This window comes from Podarcis pityusensis, assembly GCF_964106645.2.
Source record: "Podarcis pityusensis genome assembly, chromosome: 10".
NCBI classification, from domain to species: Eukaryota; Metazoa; Chordata; class Lepidosauria; order Squamata; family Lacertidae; genus Podarcis; species Podarcis pityusensis.
This window is the reverse complement of record NC_138035.1, coordinates 36,879,245-36,894,963: the sequence shown is the minus strand read 5'-3', so window position 1 is coordinate 36,894,963 and position 15,719 is coordinate 36,879,245. Positions and strand designations below refer to the sequence as shown.

General features: G+C 40.7%; 1 protein-coding gene across 5 annotated transcripts in view; it reads left to right on the top strand.

Annotated features, from left to right (window-relative positions):
• LOC308486156 (uncharacterized protein) overlaps positions 1-14,320 on the top strand; it is an 87,437-nt gene extending 73,117 nt beyond the window's left edge. For 4 of the 5 annotated variants that reach the window (XR_013990965.1, XR_013990966.1, XR_013990967.1 and 1 more), the window contains 2 exons: positions 7,064-7,201; positions 8,966-9,320. Coding sequence is in view for 2 of the 5 variants with exons in the window: in XM_081022560.1 (XP_080878686.1) it covers positions 7,064-7,117 (54 nt within the window). In the remaining 3 variants the exon portion in view is untranslated. Of the gene's footprint in view, positions 1-7,063; positions 7,202-8,965; positions 9,321-14,154 lie in introns of those variants that run through there. The other variant, XM_081022561.1, reaches the window with a different exon arrangement.
• The last annotated feature ends 1,399 nt before the right edge of the window (positions 14,321-15,719 follow it).

Sequence of the window (15,719 nt, the reverse complement as noted above, 5' to 3'; positions counted from 1 at the left end):
GCAGTGTAATGCTGACCCATGATGTGCTTTCCCATGAGTTCTGCAGACTTTTATTTATTTTGTTAAGAATAATTACTTGGGAATGCTCACTGTGATGGTTATATATATTGCTTCCCCAAAGTGTACGATTAAACTTGCTTGCTTGAATCATTTGGAACAATTTTCTCTGTAGGCCCCTTACTGCACCCGTTTGTGAATGGTGCCACACTGCAATTAGGATTCATTAGGATAAGAATCCTGAATGAGGACTGGTCCCACATCACAGGAGAAAATTGTCCTCCATATTTATGATTCTGTAACACTCAATTCATTATTGCAAACCATGTCATGGTATGCTTCTGAAGGCTCTTAGCTGAAGCGGGCCCTGAACCACACAGAAAGGTTCTGCTGAATGACTAACTGAGGATGTGGTGATGGCAAGAGTTACTGCTACTTCACCACAATTTCATGTCACAGAACAGGCATGGCAGCGTGTTCTTATGGCAGTGCATGCTTAATGGTTGCTTTTTTGTTATTGGTATCTCAGTGGCTCCTGCTTGGTAGAATGTGTCTGTGTGCATGTGGTTGGGATGGGGTCAGGTAGGTTGATATTATGAGGGCTTTTCCCTTTCATCATGTGTAGATTGACTCCTTCTGTGCCAGGCTGATGTACAGATGTCATTGGCATGCCGTTCTGTGATTGGTGATGTTGCCATGCTGGGGATCAGGCTAGCAGGGTTGCTTTGTTCTGGTTTTTTTTTTTTTTTCCTTTTTGCACCATATTCCACCTGTATTGTGTTGATGGAGGAACAATAGGATTGCCTGGCTGCTCTGCCATTGAAATTGGTGGTGCTTAGAAGTGCATCCTGCCCTAATTTTAGAAGCAACTGTTTGGCTATGATACTTTATTTGCTTTCCCATTTAAGTTGATTTGAATTGTAAGCATATTTTTGAGAAGAATTTGAAAAATGAGAACAATAAGGTTTATTTTTTAACTACAAGTCTGATCAAAGATCACTTTTTATATATTGGTATTTGTATAGGTATGCAGCATTCTTGTTATTGTTTAACAAGATGTCTTTGCAGAGGGTTCAGTTATTCAGATTCTTTTGGCTACTTGAAGTAGAGTCATGTGTTTTAGTTTGTTTCTGCCAATGTCTTGATTATTTTACTCTCTGAACTTGAAACTCATTCTGATACTAAGTGTTCTGCTATACAATGGACGCCTTGCTTTCTAGTGCAAAAATAATACAAAATTACTCTAACAGAAGTAATAATGGGAGGAATAGAAAAACACCCTGACCCTAAATGCCTTACTTGACATTTGATTGCAGATGGACAGATTTTCAGCTTCAGTAAAGATGATTAGTATAATAGTCAGGTGATAGGTGTCTATTATCATATCAGTTTGAATTGCAGTCAGACTTCTAGACTTGTACTGTTTGGGGACAGGAGTAAGAGGCTGATCCCAAATTACCCTGGAATGAACTCACCACAAAGGTCCCTCTTGGCTTTTCATACTAGCAACCTCAGAGTCAATTTAGTTTTCAGTTCCACATTGCAAGCAGCAAACTGCTGCATGGTTTGTTCCCTCCATAAACTATTTTAGATTTTGAAAACGGTTGTTATATGTCCTCTGTACACCCTCTTCATAATATTTTTCACTGGCAACAAGGATGGGATACTTTTGAGCCACATGGTGGGGGGTGGGATGAGGCAGTCACCTTGGACCATGGTTAAAAGGAGGGGGGCCATTCTTGTCATATGTACTGCTCACCTCTCGTTTAAGTGTCTATGAATGGTGTTATATTCAGTGAATTCATTCCTCTGAAATTTACCAAGCCCTTTGCATCAATGCTTTTGTTGTTGCTTTTACAAACTGCAAAGGGTCCTGTTAAAAAGAAAACCAAAAAAACTAGGTGATGCACAACTTTAGTCATACTCAGAGTAGTGCCATAGTCCAACAATATGATATTGTTGTGCCTAAATATTTCCTTCTTAGATATCTTTGGAAACATACGAATGAATGAACAAAATCAAAGTGTTCGTGCTTTCAGATTTATCTCCACAACAAACTTGTATAGTCAAAGATGTTTCGAACTGTATTTAAAATAATTGGAATAACTGCTAATCATGATCAAAAGGTTTATGATGATGATAACACAAACTATGTATCCCTGAGAAATAAATAATAAATTTTATTTGATTTTACAAATATAGAATTATAACAATCCAAATTACATATCCCTATTTAGAGATTTCTCCAAATCTCTGGACTTCCCACCTTCCCCTCCATGGATCCTATTGTCCACCATCCCAACTGCATATTATAGTCCATATTTTATATCTTTCCATATTATCCATAATATTCACTACATTACAAATGTGGATCTGTGCTTTGTAACCACGTTTTTGCACCATTGCGGCTCCACGAAATAATGGATGCGTGATTTTTTGGTGCAGGCTGTATCCATGGACCTGCTATGTGATCTGATGGTGAATTTGGGGTGACCCAGTGCAAAAATCCTGAGGAACCATGTGCTTTTCCTCCCCCCTCCCAGGCAGCCTCCTTTATCTCTAGCGTCCCTTATCTCCCTCCCGTTCCCTTGCCGATCAGCTGCTCAGCGGCTTTGTTTCAACACCCCCTTCCCTCTTGTTTGCCTTAGTGTTTTTTCCTTAACTGGAGCAGTTTTTTCTCCTTCTTTTGTTCTAATTTCTCTCCTCATTGCTTTAATCTTCCTGTCTCCTCTCCTTGCAAGTTCACTGTCTTTACCTCACCCCCTCCCAGGCAGCCTCCTTTATCGCTAGAGTCCCTTATCTCCCCTCCCGATTGCTTGCTGATCAGCGGCTTTGTTTCAACACCCTCTTCCCTCTTTCTAAAAAAAAAGCACAATCTGCTTTTTGCCCCTGGGCAATTTGGCTCCAGGGACCACGCATTCGCTCCATAAGACGCACAGACATTTCCCCTTACTTTTTATGAGGAAAAAAGTGTGTCTTATGGAGCGGAAAATACGGTACATAGAACAGTTTTTTTTCTTTTAGGTTGCATCCTGAAAGAAAGTGATATGTGTTTTCTTATCTTCAGGGAGGTGTGAATCATGAAACATTTAGGATTTCAGGTAGCATATATTGTTAAGTTATAATTTTTCACAGGTCTTTAACAATTCTTTTAAAAATATATGTGCCTTACAGCATATTGGCCAACTCAATCACTTTGATCTGTAGAACTGGCACAATTATGAGTACTACATGCTTGTTCTGCTGTTGTAAGAAATCGATCTTTCAATATGGCAGCAAATACATCTTGGAACTCCCTACCTAGTGACCATAGGAGCCAATTCCTAGGGGCTGTGGGGGCTTCAGCTCCCACATTAAAATATTTGATGGGGCCAGGCCCCCACAAAGTTGATGGGCATTCCCATTCAAATGGTGTGTGCGCACTGTGTCATGTGTTCAGTTATGCGGGGCGGGGCTTATCTGGGCCCCCACAATATTTTATTCAAGTTGGCACCCCTGCTAGTGACATCAGGCTTTTGCTGTACTCTTTTCACTTGCTTAAAACATTTTTGTTTAGGCAAACCTATCCAGACCCATTGATATGTTTTAATCTCTTTCGCTGTTAAATTTAATTTTTTAAAAATGTTTTACTGATAATTTTAACATTTCTTACAAACCACTTAGCAACCTCACTACAAAATATACATTTTGTTAAATAAATAAAAACAAAATGCAGGGATTCAAACGAAACACTGATTAAAATTATAAATATACATAAAGCCTGGAACACTGCATTATTCTATACTTAAAGACTACTTTTATTGAACAATTGTTGATCTTTGTGATAACTGGAATAGGTACATAATAGGTACATGTATTAGGGGTTTTTGCTTGAAAACACGTATCATTTGGGGGGGTGGGATATGTCAAATTGGTACTGCCATTTTAGGTTTAAATGTGCAAACAATATGTTACTACTGTTGCTCCTAACAGACACCTTCTGTTATTCATTACCCAATGCATATAGTTTGCTAACCAAAATAGTCATTTGGTAATTTTAAGCTGTTCCTCAAAACAAAGAATTTATATTGGCATGTACACTTTAAGTGAAGAATGCTAAGAATTCCTTTGCTGTCGCTTATGGCTACAGCTTACTTGGTTCCTTGCCAATTTTGCTAGTGGGGTAAGGATACGATATAACCTAGGGGGCAGCTGGAACAGTTACCCTGGAGTGATTTGGTTTTGATTCTTCAGTATTGGGGTGGGGTGGGGTGCAACAACAGTGATTTATGGAGCTTTCAGGATTTGTCTGACACTCTCTTTTATGTGTTAATTTATTTCCACATTTCTTGAACTTAGCTATTAGAAAAAGGTTGTCAAAAGTATAATCTTCCTACTCAGCACATTTGCATCCCCTGAGCTTTATTTACAGTGACAGTAAAATACTTCAATGGTAAGCTCAGTTGCAGAGCCCCCATCCTGCAGGCATTTGTGCTATATAGCCAGGAGGGAACAGCTAGTCAGTACCTATGGCATCAGAGAAGGTGTTGGTGGTGCAGTCCCATGCTTTTGTATTTCTTTAGTTCACAGTAAATATTTAGTTCTAATTAACTTCATTTTCTGTGACTCTAATTCATCCATTCTCTCATAATTAGCACTGTCCTTTTTTATATCTTCCTCCCCAACTCTGTTTATTTCCAGTGCATTTTGAGTTGCATTTGCCCCATTTTTCACTGAACCCTGTTTCTTTTTCCATTAGCCTGCATAGTGTACGCTTTTATCCGACTCACCCCTCTTTACCCCTTCCTGCCCTTTGGGTTTTTTCCTCTTTCATCAAACTGTTAAAAAGGCTGTGCGGGAGAAATTATCTCAACTGAATACAAAACAATTAAATAACAAGGCAGACACTAAAGCATGTCAAACCATTCTTTTTAGAGCAATTATTACATGTTTTACTTCGTGCTCTAAGGCATGAATCCAAGAGTCAAATAAATTTAGCTACTTAGGAATGTGTAACAATTATACTGCGTTTTCATGTATTCCAAAGTCAGCTCTTGTGAATAGTGCCACAGTGATAGTTAGAAGGTCAATCAGAGGGCAAAAAGGGTAGTACTTAGAGATACATATGATTGTGTTCTGTATTTTGTCTTCACTCATAAACCCAGTTCTGTAAAGCATGTCTGAGGACAAAAGTTCTCATTGCCATGCCTGGTTTATCTTATTAGCGCTGGTCTATGCAAACATTCTCTTCTGCAGTTCCAAGTGCTTCTTCATCTTTCGTAGATTCAAAGAGTTGGAAGGGACCCTGAGGATCATCTATTCCAACCCCCTGCAATGCAGGAATATGCATCTGTCCTATACAGGGATCGAACCTGCAACCTTGGTTTTATCTGCACCACACACTAATCAACTGAGCTGGTTTAATCTTTGTCCCTAAAGAATGCACAGAAGTGAATATATGTTAGGGAATAGTTATTCATCACATTCATTTGGAGTTTATGTGTTTCAGCCTCTTTTTCCACCTGCTGCGACAGTATCATGAAAGATGGAATACATGGCTCTTACATACTTCTGCAACAGTCTGATCTACAGGTTTCTTTTGAACTCTTTTTTAAAAAATGACTCCATTAACTAATCCTATATACCGTATGTCTAAACCCCAGTGAACTCCATGGGAATTTGAGCATTTCCAAAATAAGCCTATTGTGAAACTGGTGCTGCTCATGCATGCTCAGATTTTGCAATGTCCACATGTCCTAGTCACACGAACCACAGCACTTAAGGTGCAAAAAGCCCTGGGATTTGATTGCTGAGTCCTTGGACCCATGCCATACGACTTGTTCCAAAACAGGAACCAGAGAAGGACAGTGCAATAGTGGGCAGCTAAACAAGTCATCACTGAGTTGCAGCTCTTTTTTACCACTCAAGATTCTTTTTAGACTGCACAACGATCGAGCTAAACGTGAATGTCATTTGAACTTAATTTGAGAAACTGGGAGGTGGCTCCCACTGCATGTAAAAATGCAAAACACACGTGTGTTTGTCCTATGTGCACATGTTTTTCTAGCTAGACATGATATACAAATGGAGAGCTAATCTGCCTGAAGCAGGCCTACATTTTTTCCCCAAAATGTCAAGCTCCATCTCTTCACCCTGCCTTCACCCTAACTATTCCACTAGTTTTCTCAGGCTAAATTTATCCCATTTGAAATCCTGGTGACAATTCTGTATTGAGTTCATATAACTCCAGATGTTTCATGATCTCATCTCGTAATAATGTTTTTAAGGATTTTGCCTACAATCGAGATTACAATACTTTAAAAGTATAAGCCTATTTAAATTTCAGACGATTCATTAAAAAACAACAACACACAGACACACACAGTCTTAAGTTTTCTTCCTTTCTAGGGCCTTATTTCTTTGAATCAAATAATAATTTTTAAAGACATATACTACTGTTCATTTAACTTAATATCCTATACCTGCATATAGTATGAAACCAAATGGGGGGCGGGGATGGATAAGGATTCCCACAGTAGACAGTTTTGGATCAAGCAGCTCAGAGGATCATTCCAGTTAATCTCATAATTTAGAGACTGTTTTACGTCTTTTAATTTAAGAGACAACATCAATTCTTAAATGGGTATTTAAATGTGATGTTCTTAGCGCTTCTACAAGTGAAAATGTTTCATCCTTTGCTTATGCCACTAGAAAACTCTGTCATTGTTCAATCCCATCTTGAATATAGCAAATATAAATGGAAATAACACCTTGTTGATCCTTCTATTCATTGCATGTTCTTTAATCAAGAATGAAGTTCATATATTCACTTGGTCAATTATGCCAGAATGTTCACAACGGGAAAGTGTACTTTATTAATTAAACTGATTCCTTCCCCACAACTGCACATACTTTTTCTATGCTTTCGTAAATATAAATAAATCCCAACTTACATTCTGTATATCTGATATACACAAGTTGATAGGCAGCGTAAATGCATGCCACAGCCTTAAATTGAACTAATTATTATGTTACAAAGACCTTTCCACTTTTTGTGTGCAAACTACTAATTTTTATTTTCATTCAGCATGCTATTGCAGAGAGGGAGAGGAAAAATGATGGGTTTGCAGTGACATGCTGAATCAGGAGCTGATCTCGCAGCGTTTGTGTGAATGAGCCATCAGTCAGGACCACTGTCTTCACCCTGGGATTGCCATAGTAGAATGTAAGCTTCAAAAGACAATGAAAGCGGGTTGTGGAGTCATTTGTTTACTAACATTCTTTCTGTATCACCCAAGTGACATACAAAAGTGTGGGTGTTTCTGGATACTTAATCATAGCAATAGTTTGCTTATCATCAATAAATCCGCACATATCTTTTGCCCCTGAAAAGTGTTTCTTGAGAAAACTGGTTTTATTCCCAAAATAAAAGCTCACTGCAGATCAATTCTGCATTACCGCACAGTGTGCCTATTTGAAAACAAGTAGGCAGTTCCAGCAATGAGGTGTGTGTGTGTATCCACATCTGCCCAATGACATTGCAGATGGGTACACCAAGACTGCAAGCGTCATTTCCTACTTCATTCACCTGGGGCATATGCAGGTAGTAAAATGTGTGGATGGCCTAATCAAAGGGAGGTTTCAAACTTGGAGCAAGTAGCCACGCCACTTCTGTGGACAGCAAGATCTAGAATCAGTCTAGATTGAAAGCAGCATGTTGAAAGGAACATGTTGAAAGGAGCATGAACAGTTTCAGATTGAGAAAAACTACATCTTTGTGCTAAAAATGGGTTAGTATGTATACAGACTCAGTCACAGGATAAATCTTACTTCTCATTAAATGGCACACACAGGAAAGTAACCATGGCCACCAGCACAGAGGTTTTGCCATTTAACATCTAGACCAGAGGCTGCCTCACCCTCTTCTTGCAGCACTAAATGCAGGGCTGTCTTAAGCATATGCGGCGCCTCAGCCTCTCGCTGGCTCAGTCGCCCCGAATCTCGTGGCACAGAGCCGCCCACAGCAGAAGAGCCTGTTGCAGCACTCCGACCGACAGGCAGGCCCTTCCCCGGACTCAACTCTCAGGCCCTGGACTCTCAGCCTGGCGCCCCTGAGAGCCCAGCGCCCGGGTGCCCCACACCCCTAGCACCTATGGGTAAGACAGCCCTGACCAAATGGGACTGAGGACTGGACCTGCCTCTTTTTGCAGAAGTGTAAAAGCTATCACTTTGTAGGCCAGAGGGTGCCTTTGCTTTCCCTCTGTTAGCAATTATTTTTTTATGTAGAATTATTAGATATTTATCATGAACATGTTTTGAATGGTCTTTTGTAGGGATGTTTTATTTATGGATAATAGTGTATTATAAATGAATTAATTTTGTGTGTGAACTGTTTTGAATGTAGTGGTAAGAAATCGAATAGATTTATATCAAGGTAAACATGCACAGGGGACGCGGGTGGCGCTGTGGGTTAAACCACAGAGCCTAGGACTTGCTGATCAGAAGGTCAGCAGTTTGAATCCCTGCGATGGCGTGAGCTCCCATTGCTCGGTCCCTGCTCCTGCCAACCTAGCAGTTTGAAAGCATGTCAAAGTGCAAGTAGATAAATAGGTACCGCTCCAGTGGGAAGGTAAACAGCGTTTCCATGCACTGCTCTGGTTCACCAGAAGCAGCTTAGTCATGCTGGCCACATGACCCGGAAGCTGTATGCCGGCTCCCTCGGCCAGTAAAGCGAGATGAGCGCCTCAACCCCAGAGTCGGTCATGACTGGACCTAATGGTCAGGGGTCCCTTTACCTTTAAACATGCACAGGGCTGCACTGTGATTGACTGACTTGGATGAGGAATGCCAGAATATTGGGAATTAGCTGCATACTGCTTAGGGGTGCTTTTCTCCCATCCCTCACTCCAGAGATGATTAAAGCCAGATGTCATGGCCAATGAATAAGTTGCTTCAGCAGATTAGTATGTGTGTTTTCTTTTTTCCTCAGTACCTTCTGGATTTCCCCCCTGACCCCTGGGACTATAAACCACATATGCAGGAGGGACCCACAAGACTAGCACAAGTTCATCCCTGGCTATTGCCGTTGTTCTGCTGCAGCTAATAGACTCCTTGAAAGCAGTGATGCCAAATGTCAGCTTTAAATGGAAATCTAAACAGCTGCTCTTCAAAGAGACCATTGGAAAGACCATTTACATTTTTAATTGGCAGCTCACTGAAATCAGCAGAAGCCTTTATACTGTTTTCAGAGGGAGTCTGATGCGAATGTCTAGCCATGTGATGCTGTTTTTAAACAGTGGCATATGGAACAATAAATCTCTGAGGCTACGGAGGGTTGTTTTGAATTGTGAGGGTTGTTTTTTTGGCCGAGTGGCTCCTCTGATACTTTAGTATAACAGGCCAATCACAATTTGCAGCCCTTTCCAATAAAACCCATCAGAGTTTCACTCAGACTGCCTGCTGGCAACTCTGTTGTTAGGCTTCTTGACAGATCTTAAGCTTTGGAAGGAAAAGGAATGTCCTATTGATATAATAATATCAGGCCAGGCAGAGTGCCCTGCTTGTGTAATCCAGTTTCAGCACAAATAACACATTATGTCTGTGGCATTATTTCCATGTGAAAGTGTCTACGTTTGGCTGAGCCAAGAAAGTTATCCTGATTGACACGTTTATAAATGGGTCACTTGGAATGTGCATTATAGATTCAAAGAGCAAGGCAATCCACCTGGTGCTTAGGAAGGGAGGTCCTGGGAATCTGCCCACCGAAGGGGCCCTCTCCACCTCCATCAACCCTGGCTCCATAGAAACACAGACAGATGGGTTCAGGGATCCACACTATACCTTCCGCTTTCCAAATATTCAGTGCAGGCAGCTGCCTTCCTCCATCCTCTCTTCTGGACTCTGCCACATTCCACTTTTGGCAGGACAAACTCAAGTTCTCTGTCTGTAGGCCTCTGATGGAGGGGATTCTATGTAGGCCTCTTACTATTCTATTGTATTGCAACCAGGTCTGCAAAAAATTTGATCCCCAAAGTCATGTTGTGTGGCCTGTAAGATGCTGCATAGACCATGTTTTTGCAGTCCCAGAGCAATAATAATAGGCTACCGTATGTGGCTGGTGATCTGCTTTTGGGCCATGAATTATGCAGATTTGCTTTTGATTATGACAAATGGGATCCCTCACTAAGCTGTAAAGCTGCAGAACATGTGTTTGAATATGATCTCATTCTTTTCCCACCCTGATCTCAAAGCAAAACAGATTTATTCCTTTTGCATTCAAATTCCCAACTCTTTGCGATAGCATATCCTTTTGCCTTCCCCTTGGCATAAATGGCCATGCATTTGAAACAAATTATTAGTAAGATTGCTGGTGCTTTTAATAAATAAGCTATCTTGCTTTATGTAAACTGCTTAGAAGTTTTGATGATTAAGCAATTTTTTTGTGGCACACTATCCCCATCTCCAAGCGGTGTAAAATTCCAGAAGTTCCACCCCTGCTTATCCAGGGTCTGTGTTTCCTTTTGCAAATGAGGCACAGTGGAGATGGTGGTGCCTTTATGATATACGGTTTATTTGCATATATACACAACCTGAGCCTAAGGTGGAGGGGCTCACAGTGTTAACACTCCAAGAGGTTCTTGCTTCTCACATGGCCACAATTTTGGATGCCAGCAGAAATCAACCATGGCCCTCTGTCCCTGCGTTTAACAAACTGCCACTGTTTTTCAGACTATTAAAAAACCCATCCTAAACTCTCTGCTACAAATTTATTTTTGTCCTCTGACACTGAACTGGTGGAGGGGCCCCTCCCCAGAGCCATCTGGCCCATACTTTCCTACACGGCCTGCTACTTTCCCTTCCAATAGTGAGGCCAAATTTGTGTGAAGCAGAACACTGACAACTAGCTCTCTGATTCTGTGAAATATCTGCCCAACTTCCAATCCTTTGGCAATGCAGGACTCCTCTTTCGGGATCTTACCAAATCCATTGTTATTCTTTTATTGTTTAAAGTTGTCATTTAAATTTTTGTAAGCCACATTTGTATAGCTGTCAACTTTCAGATTTGAAAATAAGGGTTCAGTAGCCTCAAAATAAGGGATCAGCTGCCTCACCTGTCCCAGGGACAGTCTACGACATATCTAACAATCCGGGATAGCAGCGGGAAACAGCACTGGAATAAGGGAATTTCCCGCAAAAAAAGGGAAAGTTGACAGCTATGCACATTTGATCTACTAACATGAGATAAAATTAAATAAATCAATAACTAAATTACTTTTATATGCTTCAGCTCTGTCTAGTTTTATTAAACATTATAGAAGCATCATAATTTGTGAGTTTAATTTGATGATTATATTGAAAATGGCAAGCTTGTAATGTTCACATGCAAACACGTTAGTAATTTCTGTTCTTATGTATATCTGGAATTAGCTGTAAGGTGTATACTGCTATTATTACTAGATCAGACAAGCATTATATAAACAGAATTAGACTCTGCTTGCAAAATCTTGAGTTTCACTTTACAGTCTTTAGCAAATAAATCCATTGGCTTTTCTAATTCAGAGCTGGTACAAAGCCAAGCAGTTAGCACACTGGAAACCCATAAACACTCTGAAAGTATTTATTTGCAAAAACTTTTAAAAATAACACACTTGGAGCTGTGTTCATTTTGGCACATGTAATGGTTTGCATGCTCTGTGAGTTTCGCCCCCTGCAGCTGTGCCGTGTTGAAATGAACCTAGAATGAAACCAGCAAATACCAATAATTTGGCCCAGGCTTGTTTCAAATTGGATTCAGGTTTTCTGGGAAGGTTCATGAATCTAAAGGAACTTCTAGATTCATACTGTCTAACAGGAAACAACACATTTCATAGGCCCTGAGGTTTCATAACAGGTTGTTTCAACTTGATATTTCTGAGTTCTGCAGGAAATTACTAGTGCATAACAATGAATTAAACTCCTCTCCCCTTATTGCTATCCTACTTTTTGTACTACTGGCAATATGGTGACCTACAAAATGCTTCTGTGGGAGCCAATGTGGTATATGGAGTGCTGGACTTGGATACGGGTAACAAAGGTTCAAACCTTTGCTAAGCAATCCAGTGTACAGGGTGACCATAAGAAAGCATGGTATCTCTACCTAACCTGCCTCACAGAATTGTTGTGAGGCTAAGATATTGTGCCATACTCCTGGAAGGGAAGGTGGTATATACGGTAAATCAGACCCAACTCTCCCTGTTATTTTAGGTATTGCCCTTCTGTTTGGTGACCATTATGTTAAATGACCCTATAGAAATAAACAGCAACTACTATCCATCTAGAATTGGGAGGTGGCTGATCTAATCCAGTTTGGGACCAGAGAAGATTGTTACCTGTCTCAGATAAAATACATGGAGAACAGAAACAGGTTAATTCTGGCCAGAGAGGAATCGAAGTAATAACAAATTAAAATTGTGAACAGCTCCACATAGGTGAAGAAGAAAGAGGATAAGAGAGCTGTAACCTAAGAGGACATAATTTTGGGGACAAGAAGGAGATGGGAAATAAAATGCCTTATATTGCCCAATGAGCAAACAGGTGCTTCCTGCTAATCAGCTGCTCTGCAGGTAATGGGTTAGTATCTTCTGTGTGTCTTATTAGCACTATCTTTTCTTGGTTCAGTGTGAGAAAGCCAAGTTCAAATACTTGTTCAGCTCAGTAGGTGGTCTTGTGCAAGTAATTGTAATGTAACTTCAGAATTGTTATGAGTTTAAAATATACACACACATTGCTTCTTGGAGAACAGATAGGATACGGATGTAATAAAGGAGCAGAATAGATCCAGAACTACTTTTCCCCCTGCCTTTTCTTTTCCTTGAACCATTTAACTTTTCTTCTATACATGGCTTCTATCTTATCTCAGGTGAACTTTATTGCTTTGAAGGACTCTCACTAGGCTTATGTTTAATCTAACGCTGGAATTGCCTCTCAATGGTCATAAAATCTGAGGTGCTCCATCTTAGGATCAAACAACACACCAAGAGCAGCAGCCCAAAGTGATCTGGACTGTCCGACATGTGAACCTACTAATAGTCACAGAGGCTGTAGCTCAAGGACAGAGAACAAGCATTGCATGCGAAAGGTATCAGGGTGTATGACATCTCCAGTTGAACAACTGCCAATCAGACTAAGCAGCACTGGACTAAGTGAAGGTATTCAGCTAAATTCTACTTCGGGGAGACCCACTGAAATAAACAAATATAGTAATGGGTCTACTCTGAGTAGGACTAGTGTTGAATAACCCCTATAATCTGGTGGTATAGGCAATGCCGTTTCTGGGTGTGGATTCATTTCAAGTTATCCAGAAGACATTGCCTCGTGTCCACCCAGCATAGAATGAAATAGACTGTGCTTCAACCCATGTCACTGGAGAGGTTGAAAGTGACCTGAGAGGCAACCCAAAGCAGCCCTGGCTGTTTAACCCAGCAAGCGAAGGTAAGGCTGACAATAGGAAAGGAAACAAGTTTCGACACTAAATCCTCTGGAGGATGTGATACCCAGGCATGTGCAAGCAGGACTCACTTGGACCAGGCTTCAGCACATAGCATGGCAGCAGCCCATTACTCTAAATGCCAGAGAGGAAGTCACACCCAAGAAAGCTATTTTAATCTTCATAGCAATGTTCCCTTTCTTGTCATTTGGATCAGTACTGATCGTGGCTTATGTCCCAGCTTTCATGATGTACTTCTATATCATCCCACTATGCCAGTATAATGCGAAGGCCAAAGCTTCCATTGATTTGGGTGAACAATTGCCTACCTATAAATGACAAGATAGTAAGGTAATTAGCATGTCAGTGTTCTCTTTAGGCAGGGTGATCACAGATTTGACTCATTCTTTAGAACATGTTGGTCCATTCTATTCCAGTAGAATTGTTCAATTGAAGTAAAACTGTGGAGCTACTGTTGAAGCAAGAGATTTATTTAATTTGTATACGACTGCACATTTGTTAAAAGTGGAAAAGTAGCATCAACATGTATAATTAAATGCATAGAAACTGGAATTGTAAAAGGCCACATTCTATACTGGGATTCTGATTTTTTTTACTTTAAAAATATTAATGGGAGACTCCCCAAAGGTTTCTGAAATATTATTAAATGGGGTGGGGAAAAGAATGTAAATGATTGTGTCTATTTTCTTTAGAACCATTATCTGCTGCCAGGAAAAAATAGTACTGTACAGTGGTACCTCGGGTTAAGTACTTAATTCGTTCCAGAAGTCTGTTCTTAACCTGAAACTGTTCTTAACCTGAAGCACTATTTCTGGGTTAGCAGAGTCTGTAACCTGAAGCGTATGTAACCTGAGGTACCACTGTAGTCTAATGCTTCAATCTAAAACATATTGCACTGACTAGGCCCCACAAATGAAAGCAGGACACTTCTAAGTAAATATGCACTGATTTGTGCTGAACAACCTATAAATAACACATAATGTGGAAAGAAACCTCTCAGTGCTGTAGTGTCTATCCATCTCCAGAACTCAAACTCTCTTCACAGAGAACTCTTGGAATTCTAGCTCAATGAGGGGAATGGGAGTCTTCCAACAATTCTCAGCACCCTTAACATACAGCTCCCAGACTGCATTGGGGAAAGCCATGGCTGTTTAAAGTGGTATAATAGTGCTTTAAAGGTATGGTGTGAATGTTGCCCATGGCATCTTCCCCCAAAGAATTCTGGGAACTGCAGGGTGTTGGGAATTGTAGCTCTGTGAAGGGTCTTCCTAATGACTCTCAACTGTCTTAACAAATTACAGTTCCCATGATTTGTGCTAGAGGAGGAAGTCATGATTGTTATAGCCATGGGTAGGCAAGCTAAGGCCCGGGGGCCAGATCTGGCCCAATTGCCGTCTAAATCTAGCCTGCGGACGGTCCAGGAATCAGCGTGTTTTTACAGGAGTAGAATGTGTCTTTTTATTTAAAATGCATCTCTGGGTTATTTGTGGGGCATAGGAATTTGATCATATTTTTTTTCAAAATATAGTCCAGCCCCCCCCCCCCCCCCAAGGTCTGAGGGACAGTGGGCCTGCTGAAAAAGTTTGGTGACCCCTGGTTATAGCGGTATAAGAGTGCTTTAAATGTATGCTGTGGATGTGACCTCTGTTTTGTTCTGTTTCTTACTAGAGGGAGTTGGGTATTTTTTTTTACAAAGACCAGTGCTTTGAGCTCGAAGAGGGAAATAGGGACTAACATCAATCTCCCAGTGCTGTCCAGAGGCCTGCTCTGCATTTCAGACCAGACACACTGCTGTAACCGTGAACTATCTCTACCATACCCATCACACAGTTCTGCTTAGAAGGAATAATGAAACATAAAGTTTATGACGACACACTTTTATTTTTTGCTAACCAACAACACTGATACATTTTTTTTTCAAAAAATAAATAAATTCTAGTGATTCCCTGTGCAGATTGTGCATTGTAATCCTCACAGCCTGGCCTAAAAAACTATAGTTACGGGTTGGAGGGTGATCTGAATCCTGGTTGTGTGTGTGTGTTACACTTGTCCAACTACAGTAGTTTAACCCACTCTAGCAGCTGTGGGACTCTAACAGCCACACACACATGGCTGTTAAGAGTGGGACAGACAAGTTGTACAAGTGTTACCTGGAAGATTTGCTTTTGTTGGCAGAATCACTGGCCTTTGCCTAACTTAAGGAAATGACCACAGATTCCTTCTAGAAGGGGACATGTCCTCATTTCGCCTCCCTGTG